General features: G+C 35.8%; 4 protein-coding genes and 1 long non-coding RNA gene across 8 annotated transcripts in view; 3 read left to right on the plus strand and 2 right to left on the minus strand.

Annotated features, from left to right (window-relative positions):
* Positions 1–4,742, plus strand: part of LOC145330594 (chromatin remodeling protein domino-like) — a 28,708-nt gene extending 23,966 nt beyond the window's left edge. For both annotated transcript variants that reach the window (XM_080175232.1, XM_080175237.1), the window contains exons 16-19: positions 184–702; positions 867–1,018; positions 1,279–1,412; positions 2,089–4,742. In XM_080175232.1, the coding sequence (XP_080031358.1) occupies positions 184–702; positions 867–1,018; positions 1,279–1,412; positions 2,089–4,569 (3,286 nt within the window). In that variant the 3' untranslated portion in view covers positions 4,570–4,742. The remainder of the gene's footprint in view (positions 1–183; positions 703–866; positions 1,019–1,278; positions 1,413–2,088) is intronic.
* The window catches only part of LOC145330701 (26S proteasome non-ATPase regulatory subunit 8-like), a 142,564-nt gene that overhangs the window by 59,126 nt on the left and 66,454 nt on the right, over positions 1–16,984 (minus strand). The gene's annotated exons all lie outside the window — the stretch shown is intronic.
* Rpn1 (regulatory particle non-ATPase 1) overlaps positions 1–16,984 on the minus strand; it is a 137,920-nt gene that overhangs the window by 54,473 nt on the left and 66,463 nt on the right. The gene's annotated exons all lie outside the window — the stretch shown is intronic.
* The window catches only part of LOC145330603 (Fanconi anemia group J protein homolog), a 42,770-nt gene continuing 30,472 nt past the window's right edge, over positions 4,687–16,984 (plus strand). For 2 of the 3 annotated variants that reach the window (XR_013883516.1, XM_080175246.1), the window contains exons 1-7: positions 4,687–4,805; positions 5,245–5,347; positions 5,698–5,807; positions 15,498–15,597; positions 15,897–15,971; positions 16,260–16,471; positions 16,619–16,749. Coding sequence is in view for 2 of the 3 variants with exons in the window: in XM_080175246.1 (XP_080031372.1) it covers positions 4,761–4,805; positions 5,245–5,347; positions 5,698–5,807; positions 15,498–15,597; positions 15,897–15,971; positions 16,260–16,471; positions 16,619–16,749 (776 nt within the window). In the remaining variant the exon portion in view is untranslated. The remainder of the gene's footprint in view (positions 4,806–5,244; positions 5,348–5,697; positions 5,808–15,497; positions 15,598–15,896; positions 15,972–16,259; positions 16,472–16,618; positions 16,750–16,984) is intronic. The other variant, XM_080175259.1, reaches the window with a different exon arrangement.
* On the plus strand, positions 9,443–15,378 carry LOC145330731 (uncharacterized). The gene is made up of 2 exons (XR_013883559.1): positions 9,443–9,544; positions 14,845–15,378. It is a non-coding gene; the product is annotated as an uncharacterized LOC145330731 (long non-coding RNA).

Raw genomic sequence — 16,984 nt, forward strand, 5'->3', positions numbered from 1 at the left:
TGTTTGTGTCAAACTTTTTTTTAAACTTAAACATTGAATATGATAGGTACTTTTTAAAAATTACCTCTTATTCTCTAATTAAGAATACTTATATATAAAATCTTCTTTACTTAAATAAAAATTTAAAAACTATATTGTAAATCGTATTAAATCTAACATCTAAAATAATTCTTTTTATTTCAGGGACTTTAAGGAATGGTTTTCTAACCCGTTAACAGGGATGGTGGAAGGAAATAATGAATATAACGACAACTTGATCAAACGTCTGCACAAAGTCTTACGTCCATTCATCCTTCGCCGTCTCAAAAGTGAAGTAGAAAAGCAGCTTCCCAAGAAATATGAGCATTTAGTGAAATGTCCACTATCAAAACGACAACGTTATCTCTATGACGATTTTATGTCACGTGCCAAAACAAGAGAAACGTTAGCGGCCGGTAATTTATTATCTGTCATTAATGTTTTGATGCAGCTGCGAAAATGTTGCAACCATCCCAACCTGTTTGAGCCTCGGCCTACATTGTCGCCGTTTGTGATGGATATGGTGGATTTGCGGCTGCCTCGGCTGGTACAAGGGTGTCTGGACTATGATGTGCATAAGCAGATAGATCTGTCTACCACTGGCCTTAATTTGTTACATCATGAGCTGAATGTTGACCCATACACTGTGTTTAGAGCTAGTTGTCTCGCAACTTCTAATTCCAGGTGAGCTTTAGCTGATTTATTTTCCTTAAAGATATCTTCAAGTTTCGACAGTTATGAAAGTGTATTTAAATATGCTACACGCTATCTTAGCTTAACTCTGTCTGTAAGATGCAAAAATCATATCTTTTCTGTCTTATTTAGTTTCAACGTTAAATTGTTTTTAGAATGATGAAGCCTCCAGAAGACAGCCAGTTAGCCCAGCTGTCCTGTCCTGTTAATAAAATGAGGATGGAGGTTAAATCACAGAGACCTGTCATACCAAAAAATGATTTTGAACACCATTCTCCGGTTTTATCTCTTCCACTCAGTGAGTTAGGTATATGATTTTATTTAGTGCAGCATCATCGAGTATAATTTAAAGAGGATGTGCATAAGAATGGGATTGGCAGGGGGGGGGGGGAGTACTCAAGAAACTCCAACCGCCACACATTTGTGACAAAATTCAGATTTAATTTAATAAGAAACTACGATGGATGTTTATTTTGATTTATTATATTAATAGTAATGGACCAAGTATAGAGTTAAATCCTTTTTTAACTAATGGAAAAAATAAACAAAACTAAATATTTTTTGTAGGTTATGTGATTCCTGTGAAAACTTTATCAAACCGAGACCTGTGGTTGTGGCAGGCCGGACACAAACTCAAGACTCCTTCTGGATACTTTCAAATTAGACAGGTCCCTATTGGGGATCCAGCTGTTACCTCCCAGGTTAGTTACAATTTTTGGTGATACAGGAATAGGACAGTAGAGATTTATTAATCTTTACCAAAACCAATGTCACTATTTACAAACATTTAAAAAAAAAGATGGATTAAGTTATCCAGCCTTGATAAAAAGAAAAACTACATTTCATCCTAATGACAAAGAGTCATTTTTTCAAGTATTTCCCGTAAAGTTGGGTGTTAGCGTTTTGCCAACTGCGCCTATTAAGTCAAATTGTTCCTAATTTTTACCAAATGTACTATACGTATGAAATGGTCAAAATTAAGAACAGGTTGACTTAATACGCGCATTTGACTAAACGCTAACACATAACTTTAGGGAAAAAATTACCCCTGTACAAAAAACCTAACTTAAGATTTATTCCTCTTATTTCCGTCGGTAGCTTATCTTAAAATACTGCAAAGATAATCTATAGTTTAACTTTCTTGAGAAATCATTTTTTTTATTCCTTTTTATCTGTTGCACCATAAAAAATGACTTTTCTTATTCGTCTTTTACTTATCTATTTTTCAATATTATTTTGGCTTAAACTGAAAGAATATAATTTAAAGATGTCCAAAGAGGTTAATCTTTCTATACAAAATACATAAGCCTACGAATAACTTTTGTTTTTCTGATAAGTAATCTTTTTTTAACAAATAAATAAAATTATAAATTTTAGATTGATAGTGAAGGAGATGTAACATGCTGGACACCTCCTAAGAAAATAATTAAGCTTGAAAATTCTGAAAAGAAGATTGCTGAGGCCAACAATACGAGAACATCAGAATCTACTGACCAGGACCAAACCTTAGGTCAACTAGAATATGAGCCTCGCAGAAGGATTCCGCGGACGGAAATTAAAAAATCAATGCGGGGCATTTTTAGCTTGGGATTATTTGCCTCAGACAAACTTACTTTCGCCTCAAGATCCCCAAATAAGGCTAAAAAGCGTCGGCTTGAGGCAAAGGCACGTGAAGCTGAACTATTCTGTGAGGATTATAATCAAAAGAAAGAGAAATATATCCACGGACGCAGAGATAGAAACTACAAGGTTAATTTACGACGCTGTGATTTGATGCCTCTGTATGGCAGTGATCTTGTGGATTGTGTGGAACAAATGAGCCTCTTGCAAAGTCAACTCATAAGAACAAGGTTAGAACAACTAACTTGTAATACATTTAACAACAATAAGAAAATTGATGATGGCTATAAGGATACAATAAGCTGTTATAGTAATTATGAGCTTATCCAAACATTAGAAACTTCATATAAAAGAATAGAACCATTATTTGAAAGATTTATATTAAATGTTCCAAATGCTTGGGTGACTAATAAAAATGAAGTCGAAATGCCCAATGCCTGTAGAGAGGTAAGCAAAGAGTTTCCGGGAAGCCAGTTGGTGTCCAGGTTCCAGATTCACATGCCCGATACCAGGCTAATCCAGTATGATTGTGGTAAGCTTCAGGTTCTTTCTTCCCTACTGCGTAAACTTCACTTGGGGGGCCACAGAGCTCTCATCTTCACTCAAATGACAAGGATGTTGGATGTTTTAGAATCATTCTTGAATTATCACGGTTATGTTTACATGCGGCTGGATGGTGCAACTAAAGTAGAAACAAGACAAGCTCTCATGGAAAGATTCAACAATAATTCCAAATATTTTATATTCATACTGTCAACAAGATCTGGTGGCGTGGGCATTAATTTGACGGGTGCTGATACAGTTATTTTCTATGATTCTGATTGGAATCCTACCATGGATGCACAAGCACAAGATAGATGTCATAGAATTGGACAAACTAGAGATGTTCATATTTATAGATTGATCAGTGAAAGAACCGTTGAAGAAAACATTCTTAAGAAAGCAAATCAGAAAAGACTACTTGGTGATCTTGCTATTGAAGGTGGTAACTTTACAACTGCCTTCTTTAAGAAGCAAACAATTCATGACTTATTTGAGGAACAAGCAACTGCAACAACTGATGATCTCATTCCTGAAACAAGTAATGATTCAGAAGAAGGGCCTCCAAAGAAATCAGTTGGTGCATTCGAATCTGCCCTTGCTACAGCAGAAGATGACACTGATAGACAAGCTACTAAGGATGCCAAGGCTGAAGAAAATATTGATGAACAAGATTTTAATGAACAAACTGAGGAGGATCAATTCAATGCTATTTTGGCTGAACTTAGCAAGGTTGAAGTCTATGCTCTCAAGCATATTGAAAACGACCAAGAGGGTTGGGTTCAAGGACAACTTGCAGCTGCTCAGGCTGAAATTGAAGCAAGGAAAGAAGAATTTGACGCTGAAAAACTTGAAGAGTTGACCCAAGAAATTCGTGAAGAAATGGGAGATATTTCCAGTGAAGGTGGGATGTCTGATGGTGGACAGGAATCAGATGATTATTCACCAGGAGAATCAGTCTCTGATGATGAGGAAACCATTGAAAAGGACGAGAAAGAGGTAGATGAAAAAAATAATGACAATGAAGTTAATATGCTTGAAAATGAGGCTGAGGTGCCAATTGAGGAGCTCATTAAACAGTATTATCCAGATCAATACATTCAAATGGATCTGGGAAGTCAGGATGTTGATGGAAACATTATTATTGCTACTTCCAATGACACTTCGGTAGAAAATAATGAAGCTTTGAATGCTACTGTTGAAAGTGAAGAGTTTCACATTGAAACTTTAGAGCATGTATCTCAGGAGATCATGGAACATGTTCAAGATGGATTTGATATTTCACAAATTGTCTCAGATTCAAATCAAGTTGATTTGGAGGCAGTTTCAATAGAAGATGTTAATGAAACAGTTGGCCACATCACTCAACCTTTAGTCAATGGAAATGACGAAGTTCATGTTGCTGTGCTTGAAAATCATGAAAATGTTAACTCTCATGAAAATCAAGTTGTTGAAGATTTAGATTCCATTGAATCAGCAGTTATTCATGATAATCATAATGAAATACAAGATGATGTAAATAATGTCAATGAAATTGAAAATGATCTAGCGCTTGAACCTATATCTACATCACACGCTGAAATTAATTCTACTGAACAAGAATCAGTTGAAAAAGATCCAACCGAAAATGAAAATGATGAAATGAAAGAAAATGATACATCTGAAACTTCTCTTAATCTGGAACTATCCGAATCGTAATTGGTGAATGTGATAGGCATAATCATAATCAATTTTGCGCATTTTTGTATCTACCAATGAAAATATAATGACAAGAAATATTAAATATAAATTATTTGTTATGTATGTACTTTTATATCAAATATGCAAAAAATGACATATTTAGTAATTTTGGATACTTTGTTACAGAAAAATGAAATGTAAAAGATAAAATGTCAAAACTGAAAGCAACTGAATTAGTCATATCAGGATGCAAGGTAGATCTTTTTTTTTAATTGTAAGGACTACGGAATTGTACTGTTAAATACGCTAACTACTAGCAGTTACGTACCGGTATAATCATTGATATGACATGCTCCTATTGACCACCATTATAATCACAAAATTATAGAATATACTGAAAGTATAACATGACAAACATTAAGAGTAAGTTCAACCCCACTTAACCTCTTTTGAAATGATCACAAATTCTACTCTTTTAATAAAAATCTAAAACAGCGTTATAAAAGTTAACTTCCCTTTGTTAATCTTCACTGGTAACTAAACTTTAATTGTCAAGACTTACAACGAAAAAAAACATATGAAGTATCTACTTAAATTAGTATCTTAACTCTTAAAATGCGTTTCTTTGAACTAATCTTTTTTTAATGACAAAAATAATGTTTATTAAACGCAAAATTGAAAATACGTGTTTAGGTGAAATTTCCTGCCAAGCCGTATCGGTCGCAAGTGGCAATGATGTCGAAAATTATCACAAGTATTCAGCGCAGCCAAAATTCTTTACTGGAATCCCCAACAGGTAAACTACTTTATTTGTGCAAAACGCATAGAAATAGTGTGTTTTAAAGGAGTTGGGATAATTATGAATAAGGGTAAATGTCTTTAACACAATTTGGACGGTCGCTCGGACGGGTTACTTAAATGTGTAGCATTTATATCTAGGTTTTTATAAGGCAAAGTTTTTCTATGGTTATGGTCAAACTAACATTATCCTGTATTTATTAACATAGATACAATTTTGTTTACACTTAATTAATATTATTAGTAAGTTATTTCGGACATTCTACCAGCGTTTATGTTTGTTTGTCATACCGTCTAATTTTAGAGCTTATCTTTTATGGTTGTTGTCATCCTTGTTATTATACAAAGGTTCCGGAAAGTCTTTGGCTCTGTTATGTGCATCACTAGCCTGGCAAGAGACCGAACAAACCAGAGTGGATGCATTCAATAATCTTAGAGCACAAGCAGAACAAACACAGGTACATCAAATAAATATAAGGGGGGGGGGGGGGGTTAATGCAACCATCTCGTAATCAATGTATAAATGGCACTTGGAATTCGAATTTCGATCTGAAAGAGGACTATCCACGAACAAGAGCAAGTGATTCTAAGCATCTTCCAGCATTGACCCATAGTATTTTTTTTAGTAAATATACTAGGTTTATGTTTAATATTTGCTTTATCGTCTAAAAAGTTAGGTTTCACCATGGTATTATATGAAAAATACTTTGAAATGTTAAGCATTGTTTGGTGCAATATCATCGAATGTTTTGATGAGTTCAAACTGTTGTTTAAAAGCTTTGACACAAAATAAATTATTGTGATTAAAAATGTATATTTAGAAAAAGGGTTTGTAACTTGTAAACAGTTTAATTAATGTACTTTTGCAATTTACAACATTTGATGCTTTTCTGCAGTGTTATTTTATTTTGTCCTTTGAACTCAACAAAGCATTTGATTATATTGCTTTAAAAATTGCTTTACATTTCAAAGTTTTTTTCATATAAAACCATGGTGAAACCTAACTTTTTAGTCGATAAAGCAAATATCAAACATAAACATTAAACATAGTATATTCACTAAAAAAATACTATGGGTCAATATGCTGGAAGATGCTTAGAATCACTTGCTCTGGTTCGTGGATAGTCCTCTTTTGCATGAGTAATCCTTGGTAGGTTTATTTTCCCTAACAAAAAGTTGGAAAAGTAGCGGTTGTCGGCTGGCGGCTCAGCCGTTTAGCTATTTTTTGGTTATTTTCAAAGTAAATCCATCATGAAATCTATCTCCAAATAATACTCTTTTCCGCTCCAAAACGTTTTCAAACGGTTCTAGCCGGTAGTTGCTGGTACTAGAATTCTAAAATATGATTTTTTTGTATCATTTTACATGATTTAAAGCAAAAATATGTTTCAAAAAGTTGATTCCTAAGTAATTTATGACAGATTTGCCCTAAAAATAGCAAAAAAAACGGCTTAACGGCTGAGCCGTTAGCCGTTGATTTTTCAATTTTTTGTTCGATTTAGGGAAAATAGACCTACCAAGGATTACTCATGCAAAATTTCAGATCAAAATTAAAATTTTAAGTGCCATTTATGCATTGATTACGAGATGGTTGCATTAAACTCCCCCCCCCCCCTTTATATAATTTATTTTATTACATATCTATCTAGCTATGCATTTATAATTACGGCCGCATTTTAGGGATATTTATAACAATAATTACTATTTTCCATATATTCATTCTGACTGTCTTACAAAAACAGCATCTTTTGGACACCCTGTTTTATTACTGTAGCGAAATTGCTTTGTAGTTAACATTGACGTGTCAAAATTTTATCCGCCATTTAGTCATAGATAAATAATTTTAACACGTGAAATGTAACTCATGTAACGAATGGAAAAGTAGGTTGCGGTTAAAATCCCTAAAGGTGTGTGTTTTAAGGCTTAAAAATAGTAGTAGAACGATAATATTCACTAAATATGTGTATTTAGTTTAGTTTAGTTTAGTTTAGTTTAGTTTAGTTCAGAGCGTGGAGCGAACAACATCTCTCTCTCTCTAGCCCATGTGTATGTACTAGTCTGTACAGCACACCCCCCGCTCTTTACTAATTCCCCTTTACCCCACGTCCGTGGTCCCTCCGCGTGTTGGTACTGGGAAGATATGGTAGCCATGGGCAAACTCGTATATAGTTTTGGCACCATATTTTACACCGCCGTTTAGGCAAAATCGCCGGTGTAAAACCGTTAATACTATCCTTGTGAAAAATCGCCTAATCAAGTGAAATAAAAATCCGCAATATTTTATCTATTTCTATTTTTAAAACTTGGCCACGTCACACGAGGGCCAAATCAGTGTCGCTCTCTCATTGGCTAGTAAGTAAGTAGCGTCCACAACAAACCACGCTATTGGCTGTTATCAATTTTCCTCGCTTCCTATTGGCTAGCTGAACACGAAATCACCTCCATCTTAGCCACACGGCTTCACTCGCTTGAAAATGTTGCCGGAACAATCATCTCCCGCATTTTGGGAAAAAATGGAAGTGATTTTCGACAAAAAATTTGAGGAATACGATAACAAAAAAGCCAAGGTAAGACATGAAGAAGTTTTTAATACTATCTCTAGCCATAAAAAAGAAATAGATGCGGTAAAAAAACAATTTTCCGAACTTAGTGATAAAATCTCTGTTCTTGAGCAAATTGACAATTTTAAGGATGCCCAAATATCGGCAGAAACTCTAAAAGCGATAAAGGATAGTATTGCGGTCCTCCAGAGTAAGTTCGAAAGTCAAGCAAAAAACGATGACAATTTTAAACGCTATTCGTTTTTTCAGAACTCCTGCCGCGAGCAGCGTAGTAGGGCGTGGTCCCTGAGGGTGACGAATTTCCAGTCGCCGCACAGCCGTGAGAAGATCACCATGCTGCTGATATACAACACACTCATTCTGCCCTCACTGAAAATAGCCCACCGTAACGGCCTACTCGATTTCGTCCCCCAGTACTGGGGGGACGTCATCGAGTACGCGCATCACTTGCCGTTCAACCCCAAGAAGAAGGAAGTCCCACAGGCCATCTTCAGGTTTCATTCCCGCGTCCACCTCCAAGCGGTAATGATATCCAAGCGCCCTGTCCTCGAGGAATACACAGCTAAGTTGAACCAGTACAAGGCAGCCAGCCAGAGTGTGTCCCCTGCACCCTATTATCCAGGTAGAATGATAAAAATGCAATACGATGCAACGCGTTTGAATAAAAACGTCCAGACATTTTTGCATTCAACTAAGCTGATCTCCCGCACCAAAATAATGGGGGAAACTGTGGGCTTTCAGATCAAGTCAGGATCCAGATGGCAAAAAGTTCTGAATCCATTTGCCGACACATTAATTGGTATGACAAGACCAATACCTGGCACCGAGAACCTGTTCAGCACATCAATGGAGCCCCCCCTGATCAAATACAACAGCGTGCCCTATGCAGACAGAGGATCATTCTTCCCCAACTCAAAGTTCTGCAATCCCCTCATCACAGAGGATGATTTTGAGGATAGCTTTGAACCTCCTCCCAACGCTGCCAACATGGACGAGTTCCCACCCTTGGAGTCCGCCACCACCTCTGACACGGCAGCCGCCGATGTCCCTGAGGCCGAGGATGAGAACGCAGGTGCCCCAGCCGAGCCGATGCCAGCTCCAACAACTGCACCCAGCGTAGCAGCAGCTCCAGCCCCTGCCACAACAGCAGCCCGCCCAGCAGCCAGGGAGCCAGAAGCGGAACCACCTAAACTGCAGCTGCTACCACAACTGAAATCTATGCCAGCAAGAACTGCAAAGAAAACCAACGACAGTAAGATAAAATGATTAGATAGTACCTTCTAGCAGATAACAAATACTTAATATACTTACTGTCCTTATTATTATTGATTAATTACTAAATTAATCCGTTTTTTTTTTTTTTCTTGTCATATAATGTCATGTCATCGTCTGTCAAAGATTAAAAAACGTAAAGAATTTAACTCTATTTTACCTACCTACCCCCTATGCCAACTCTTAGATAAAAAATATTGATTAAAAGATTTTTTGTATCTAGCTAAAATACCACGGGGGGGGGGGGGAAAAGTAAAGAGCGGAGGCACATCACCTCCTAACTAAATGTTTTATCTATTTCACTATTATTGCTATTGTAAATATGTTCATGTTTTATGTATGCTGATATATATTGTTTTTCAGTCGTTCCCACTGGATGATATACGTGCTAATCCTCCTGCGATAAACCTAGACTCCACACCAGTACCCTACAAGCCTCCCTAATGGATTAAATGAACAGGTACCTGCTAATTTAAATCTTAACCCTACACTAGACCTCCTAAACCCTATATATGGCCAACATTTTGATGGATTTAACGAAGAATTTGGTATTAACTGTCAATACATGTCAGAAAATGAAGCAATAACAAAATTAAAATCTTTTAGAGAACAACTGATAATTTTATTTTCTTTAAACTGTCAATCGATAAATTCTAAATTTGATGAATTGGTGGCGTGTATAGATAAATTTAATTGCAAAGGAATACGGCCCAGCGTTCTTGCGTGTCAAGAGCTCTGGGCAAATTCCAATGCAAATTTTGACGTGTATAATATTGAAGGCTATAACTGGCATGTCAACCTTAGGAAAGCACAAAGGGGGGGAGGGGTGGGATTACTCGTGCAAAAACATTATAAAGTAGTAAGAATGTTTGACAATATCTCCTTTAAAGAACGTATATGCGAATCTATCTGTCTCAAATGTTCGTTTAATGGGTTTAAATTCTTAGTGTTGAATACCTATAGACCCCCTAATCAAAGTAGTGCTGAACTTGATGAATTTTTTGAAATTTACCTTGAATTGTTGGATAGGATTATGTCACTCAACCTACCGTTTTTTATTGTTGGAGACATTAATCTTGACTTGTTCAGGATTAATGAAAACAACAGCCCTAGTATGCGTCTGCTAGAGTCGCTAAATTTCAACGGCATTTTGAATACAATTACAAAGGCCACCAGGATTACAAAAAACACTTCAACATTGATCGACATTTTTGGCGTTGGTAATTTTATTCCAAATCTTATGTTGTCTTGTGTCCTAACATCACAAATAAGTGACCACTTGTTGCTGATAAATGCATATAGAATTAATGCTAACAAAAAACCTAAACAACCTGATACGTATGAAAAAAGATTGCTAGGCGATGATAACATTAATTCATTAAATGACGCACTTTTCAGTACCAATTGGTCAAATGTACTTAACCAAAATGACGTCAACGTTGCCTATAGTAATTTCATAGCTAAGTTTCTTGAGTTATATAACATCTCATGCCCCATTGTAAAAGTCAAAAAAAATTCTAGGGTCCAACCCCAGCAGCCCTTCATGAACGAGTACCTCTTGAGAATGAGGGAACACAAACACACCCTCCACGACAATTTTCTTAGGGAAAGAACAAGGGAAAGTGAGCTGTTGTATAACTCTTATAGAAACTCTTATAATAGGAATGTACGTCGTGCAAAACTAGAATACTATAGGTTAAGTATAAGAAATTGCGGCAGAGATAGTAAAAAATTATGGCGTTGTTTAAAAGATATGCTAGGATTTGATCAAAAGAGTGCTGAGTGCTCATACTTAGAGGTCGGGGATAGGAAAGTTGAGGGTGACCAAGCTATCGCTAACGAATTCAATTCCTATTTTAGCCAGATTGGAACCTCCCTTAAACCTGAGATCCCAACAACAGAAAAAAACTTTGCAGAATTTTTACCCCCCCCCATTCAAGACTCAATCTTTTTTGAACCCCTTTACCCTTTCAAAGTAATAAATTTGATTAGAAACATCAGGCCCAAAAGGTCCACAGACATCAATGATGTCAGCATGTTCTTAATTTCCCGCTGTGCGGATGTTATCGCACACCCCCTTTGCCACGTCTATAACCTTTCCCTCCAATCTGGCGTCTTTCCTGACGGTATGAAAGTAAGCAAAATTCTTGTCCTCCACAAATCAGGTTCACTCAATCAAATGGATAACCACCGTGGCATATCATTGATTGATAACCTAAGCAAGCCCCTGGAAAAGTACGTATGCGATAGCTTGGTAAATTTTTTGGATGAAAAAAACTTTTTTAACTGCAGACAGTTTGGATTTAGGAAAAATATCTCAACTTACCATAATGTCCTTGACCTCTCAAATATGATCACTCAGTGTCTAGGTCGAAACAATTCCTGTATGTCCATATTTTTGGACATACGGAAGTGTTTCGACATGATCCCTAGGAATTTGTTGTTTGAAAAGTTAAGGAATGCAGGGATAAGGGGATTACCATTACAATGGTTCCGTTCTTATTATAGTAATAGACGTCAAAAGGTGTATTTTAAGGGGCTGTTTTCATCTACGTTGGAAGAGATTATCATAGGCGTATTACAGGGGTCAGTTCTTGGCCCAATATTGTTTTTGATTTTCATAAATGACCTTGCAAATTGCAGCCCAGAAGTTTTTATTAATCTTTTTGCTGATGATGCCCTAACCTTCATGGAAAGGAACTCATTAGCAGAATTGATTGAACTTGCAAAAATAACCATCCCTAAACTGACCGCCTGGTATAACGCAAATGAACTCTTAATCCATCCCCTCAAGACCAAAGTTATGGTCTTTACTTCCCCTAGAGAAAATCTTACCCCTGAAGAAATTCAATTAAAAACGGAATTTAATGTCTTCATAGACATGAACAACGTAGGTGAAAGCATCCCTGAAAAGATCACAAAGTTAAACCTTGTAGATGATAATAATGAGGGTTTTGTAAAGCACTTAGGAATCAGCTTGGATACAAAATTAAAGTTTTCTTATCACCTTAAAAAAGTACATGCAAAAATTTCAAAGATTATTTACTCTATGCGCGTCATGCGCCACTTGCTCGATAAGAAACACTTAAAGATTTTATATACCAGCTATATTAAATCAAATGTGGAATACTGCTGCCTTCTGTTCACAGCCTGTCCAGCCTATCTTTTAGATCCCATTTTGAAGATACAGAAGGCGGCAGTAAGAATCATAGAAAACTTACCTAGCAGAGCACACACAGCAGAATATTTTAAAAGTAATGGGATATTGCCCATTAATTTATTAATTAAATTTAACGTTTGTAAATTTATGTATAGGTACCTACATGGCTTACAGCCAGAAATTTTTAATAATACCTGGGAGATCTCCCGTGATCGCCATAGGTATAATACAAGAAATGTAAATAATTTTGCATATGCAAATGGAGTAAACAGAACTTTTTTACTGAACTCACCCCTTCATTCTTTTCCCACAATTTTTAACAGTCTCCCCAACAATATAAAGCAAATAGGAAATGAAAAAGAATTCAATAGAAAATGTTTTACCCACTTTCTTAACCAAATTGATTTTACATAGGTACCTATAACTAACAAACCTAAAAATGGTAAGTGTTCTAACAATATTTTATTCATCCATGTCTTATACTCAAAAATCCAAAAATAGGATCTGTAAGATCCGAACTCTCACCCGGGTAGCTAAGGAGGGGGGGGAGGGGGGTATATAGTGCTTCCTACAAAACTTCACCAAATTCTTGCATTCTAACATTCTAACTTCAAATTTAATTATGTTTTCATACTCATTATATTCATCCAATATCATTAAATTCACCAAAAATCTTTTGTTTTTCCATCAACCATAATTTCACCAATTCCATTGTCATCCATTCTACAATCTATAGTTTTTTGTTGTGGCCGGAAAGTCTTATATTTGAACGCACGGAAACATCCAATTATAGAGCAGCGTTGGCGTTATTAAGTCGTTGAGCATTAAGCTTAGGCGTGAGGTTGGGACACAGCGATACAGGTTACTGATAACTGCAACAACAGTAAGGTTGTTGACATGAAAATTAATCCATTAAATTGGAGAAATTATTTATTTTAACAATTCTTACAAACAAAACTAACTTTTCTTCAAACACTTTTATTTATTTTATATGTTGCTGCAGTTACAGGTTAATAAGCGCCGGAGCAGGGTGGCTCTAGCAGACTCATCTAAATATATAAACGATAGGTTGATACATACTTTTTCACATATACATTCATCACTACAAATTAGGCGTCAATATTATAGGGTTCAACCAAAATTAAATCCATCACTCAGTCTTTTAGTCTTTAGTCTGTAGCCCACTCTCCTCACACTCCTCTCTATCTCTATTCACAATCAGCCATACCGTCGGTCAGTTCCTCCTCAGATCAGATCACTCAGTCATTCAATCCTCATTAGCGTCAACAATTTCTGGCAGGTAAGGTGACCGACGCCGCCCACTAAGAGTCTGAGCGCATCTTTCCGCGCACGCCAGGAGCCGTTCCTCGATGATAGGAACGGCGGTTTGTGTGCGCCACAAAGAGCGCAACCCGGACAGGTAGCCTGTCAAGCTACGGGGTTGTCTGACAAAGATAAACGAGCGCAGCTCATTTATCTCGTCATAAATCCCAATCATTTCAAGGTAAACAGCGTCCTCAATTGAAACCTCCCAGAGGTAAAACTCTGCCAACAAGGAAGCGTTTGTTAAACGCTCAGATAAGTTATTCCAGGGACCGGCCGCCGCGGTCAGAGCTCTTGTGCGCAGCCACTCGGACACCAAACCTGCCATCTCTTTCTTTAATTCTTCTTTATCTCTAGTCCAGTCCTTGTCGCCAAATCCTCACTCAGTCAATACTTTTCTCCTTAAGTCTTAACGTCTCAACGTCTTAACGTCTTATTAATCCTTACAAAAAGAACCTTCACTTGAAGAACAATGCTAGTAAACTGATGTGTTTCTAAAAATGATTTTTATCCTTCTTAAATTGAATCTAGCAAAAACAATTTCTTAATATCAAACTTAACAAGATTTTAATTTCAAAGCTACAAAGCCACTCTACAACTAGCATAGCCGATATTGAATACACGTTCAACATAGGATACCTAAGTACATCGCCACCAAAATGCCTGACAATAATTCAAATAAAACCAGTTTTTCTCTAAAATACATATAAGTTTTCAGATTTTATATCTTTTTTAGCTTTATTTTGGTTTTATTTAAGTTTTTACTTAACGTACTAGGTACATATGCGCGCCTACCACGCATATGTATTCCTTGTTATTGCAATGTTCAATGTTAAATGTTTAAATGTGGCTAAAATCCATCAAGCCCTCTAGTTTTTACTCAACAAAAAACTCAAATATGTAAATTTATTCTTATTTAATAAACGCCATCAGGGATGTAGGAATATAGTAACGGGTTCGGAAATAAATTGCAGGTATCAAAGAATTGTGGGACTAAAATCCCACAGGATTTTAAATTACTCAGTTCTTATAATCTTTTAATCCGGGAACGTTAGGGCGGTGGGAGTCGCAGTTTATAACGGGGAAAAAAACATGGCTAACTTCCATGGCACCGATAACATAATTGTATTGGTCTTATTTTTGGAAACCCCGTATGGATTCTAGTGGAATGATTGTCAGATGGTATATTCAGCATACCGTAGTATAGTAGTCTTATATATGTTTTTATATATGTCAATATTGTAACTAAAACAAATTGTTACAACTATTTTCTAAAGCTATGAAACGATTTGGTAAGCGCCGCGAAGAACTGCGGTTCAACAACCCCGGCCGGGGTTAAGCCATCCACTCGCTTCACAGCTTGCTCAGTGTTCAGTTATATAATAATTGTATAGTAAAAATGTAAAATGTAGGTGAACGGGGAAGGAGAAGTTCACTACAACCCTGAGCTAGGTACATAAATAGTAAATGTACTACAGGATCTTAAAATTGCTAATAAATTACAATTTAATTTATTATTTATTCACTATAAAATGTAATAACTTATTTATTATCTTGCCTGCAATCTCTTTCAGGAAGAAACCTAGTATCTTAATTAACATGCAATCTTTTTCAGGAAGAAACCTATAGATAAAAAATTGTAAACTTTTATTAGTAACTCGCCCTAATTATATGCACCTTAGAGGAAATAAAATCTTATCTTATCTTATCTTATTTCTTATTGAAAAGAACTTAAGACAAAATTTTAAAAAAATTAACATAATTAATTTAAAACACACAACCTTTACGGATTTTACCCGCAACCTACTTTTCCCTTAGTTTTAAAACCTTAGGATCCAACAATGATTGACGCCTTGATGGCCCTTGCAGGACCTGGAGCACAAATGGAAGAAGAATCTGACTTTCCCTTAGTTGAAAATTATGGTGGGGATGGTAAGAAATTATTATACGTGGCAATATGTGGATACACTGTTCTTTAACTGTTAAAAAATTGATGTAAAATTGTCACAATGCATTGTAGATTGTTGTTAGTGCGATTAATAAATTGATGTGAAAATATCAGTAAATAGACATTTCACATTAGTCATTAACAGTCAATATGTAAGGTGACACAAGCACACATAGTTAGTTTCAGCTGGTCCTATTGATATCTGCCAGTTAGTTGTTTATTAATATATAGTCTAGGTAGTTACAACAACATTGAAATATCATTTAAGCGAATTTAATTTTAGGTGCAGGTTTCATAAATCCAGTAGAAGAAAGTATACAAGTTTTTGAGAAAGATACCTGTGGCGGATTTTTTGTTGGTAAGATAATTCTAAATATTTATTTATTAGACTATTTAAAAAAAAATAACTTAGACTATTACCAGTTGTGATGTTTCCTTAAAACTTGGTGTTATGAACAATAAACCTTTTTACAACCATCCTAGAAAGGAATTTATGGACTGTTATTATCAGTTGAAATAGTGTCCGTATCTTTTGACTTTTCAATGCGTTTTATGCTAATGAATGGAAAAATGCATAGCAATGAATATTTTATATATAAACATTTATTTTCCATTAAGCTTTCCTGAATTTTTAATCTGTTTTTAGATCCTGAAATGGACGATTTTGTTGATACTGATTCTAACCGACAACGCAAGGTAGCCCAGCCACCCAGGGAGGACAGTCTGGCCTACCACCTGCCTGGTGGGGACGTACTTGTGGCCGCTGCTGGACCTCATAGAATGCGACTGCCGAAAAAGCAGTCCGTACCGAAAATTTATTTTGGAACAAGAACGCATAAACAAGTTTCACAAATTATCAGGAACAAATGCAAATTAATTTTAATGATTTTATCATTTTACCTTTTATCAACTTGTATGCAGTGCAGATTTTGTCATGTTTTTTAACTTATTGTTTATTTTTGGTTTTGAATTAAAAGATATTAAATTATTTTGCCTGATTTATGTAGAGAGTTGAAGAAAACAGGATATAGTAGAGTTCGTATGACAGTTCTGGCTTCACGAGAGCATACATGTATACATCCAACAGTTTCTAAGAGCTATAATAAGAATCAAGACTGCCAAGATCTTATGGATAAGTAAGTTTATAGATATTATTGATAGGATGTAAGTTTGTAGGTAAGTTTCTCAAAATGAAACTGGACTTATTTAACTACTGGAATTATCACTTTTAGAAAAGTCCTATATTTAGTCAGCATTTAAATAAATTAAACTCCTCATATCATTGATGGTTGGAATATCCTGCATTCCCCGTGAGGTTGTGGCCGTAGCCGCTGTACTAATGGTTTCTGTACTTATATGTAATGTTGTTAT

This window comes from Acartia tonsa, chromosome 1, assembly GCF_053477335.1.
Source record: "Acartia tonsa isolate MP-2025a chromosome 1, ASM5347733v1, whole genome shotgun sequence".
Lineage (NCBI taxonomy): Eukaryota > Metazoa > Arthropoda > Copepoda > Calanoida > Acartiidae > Acartia > Acartia tonsa.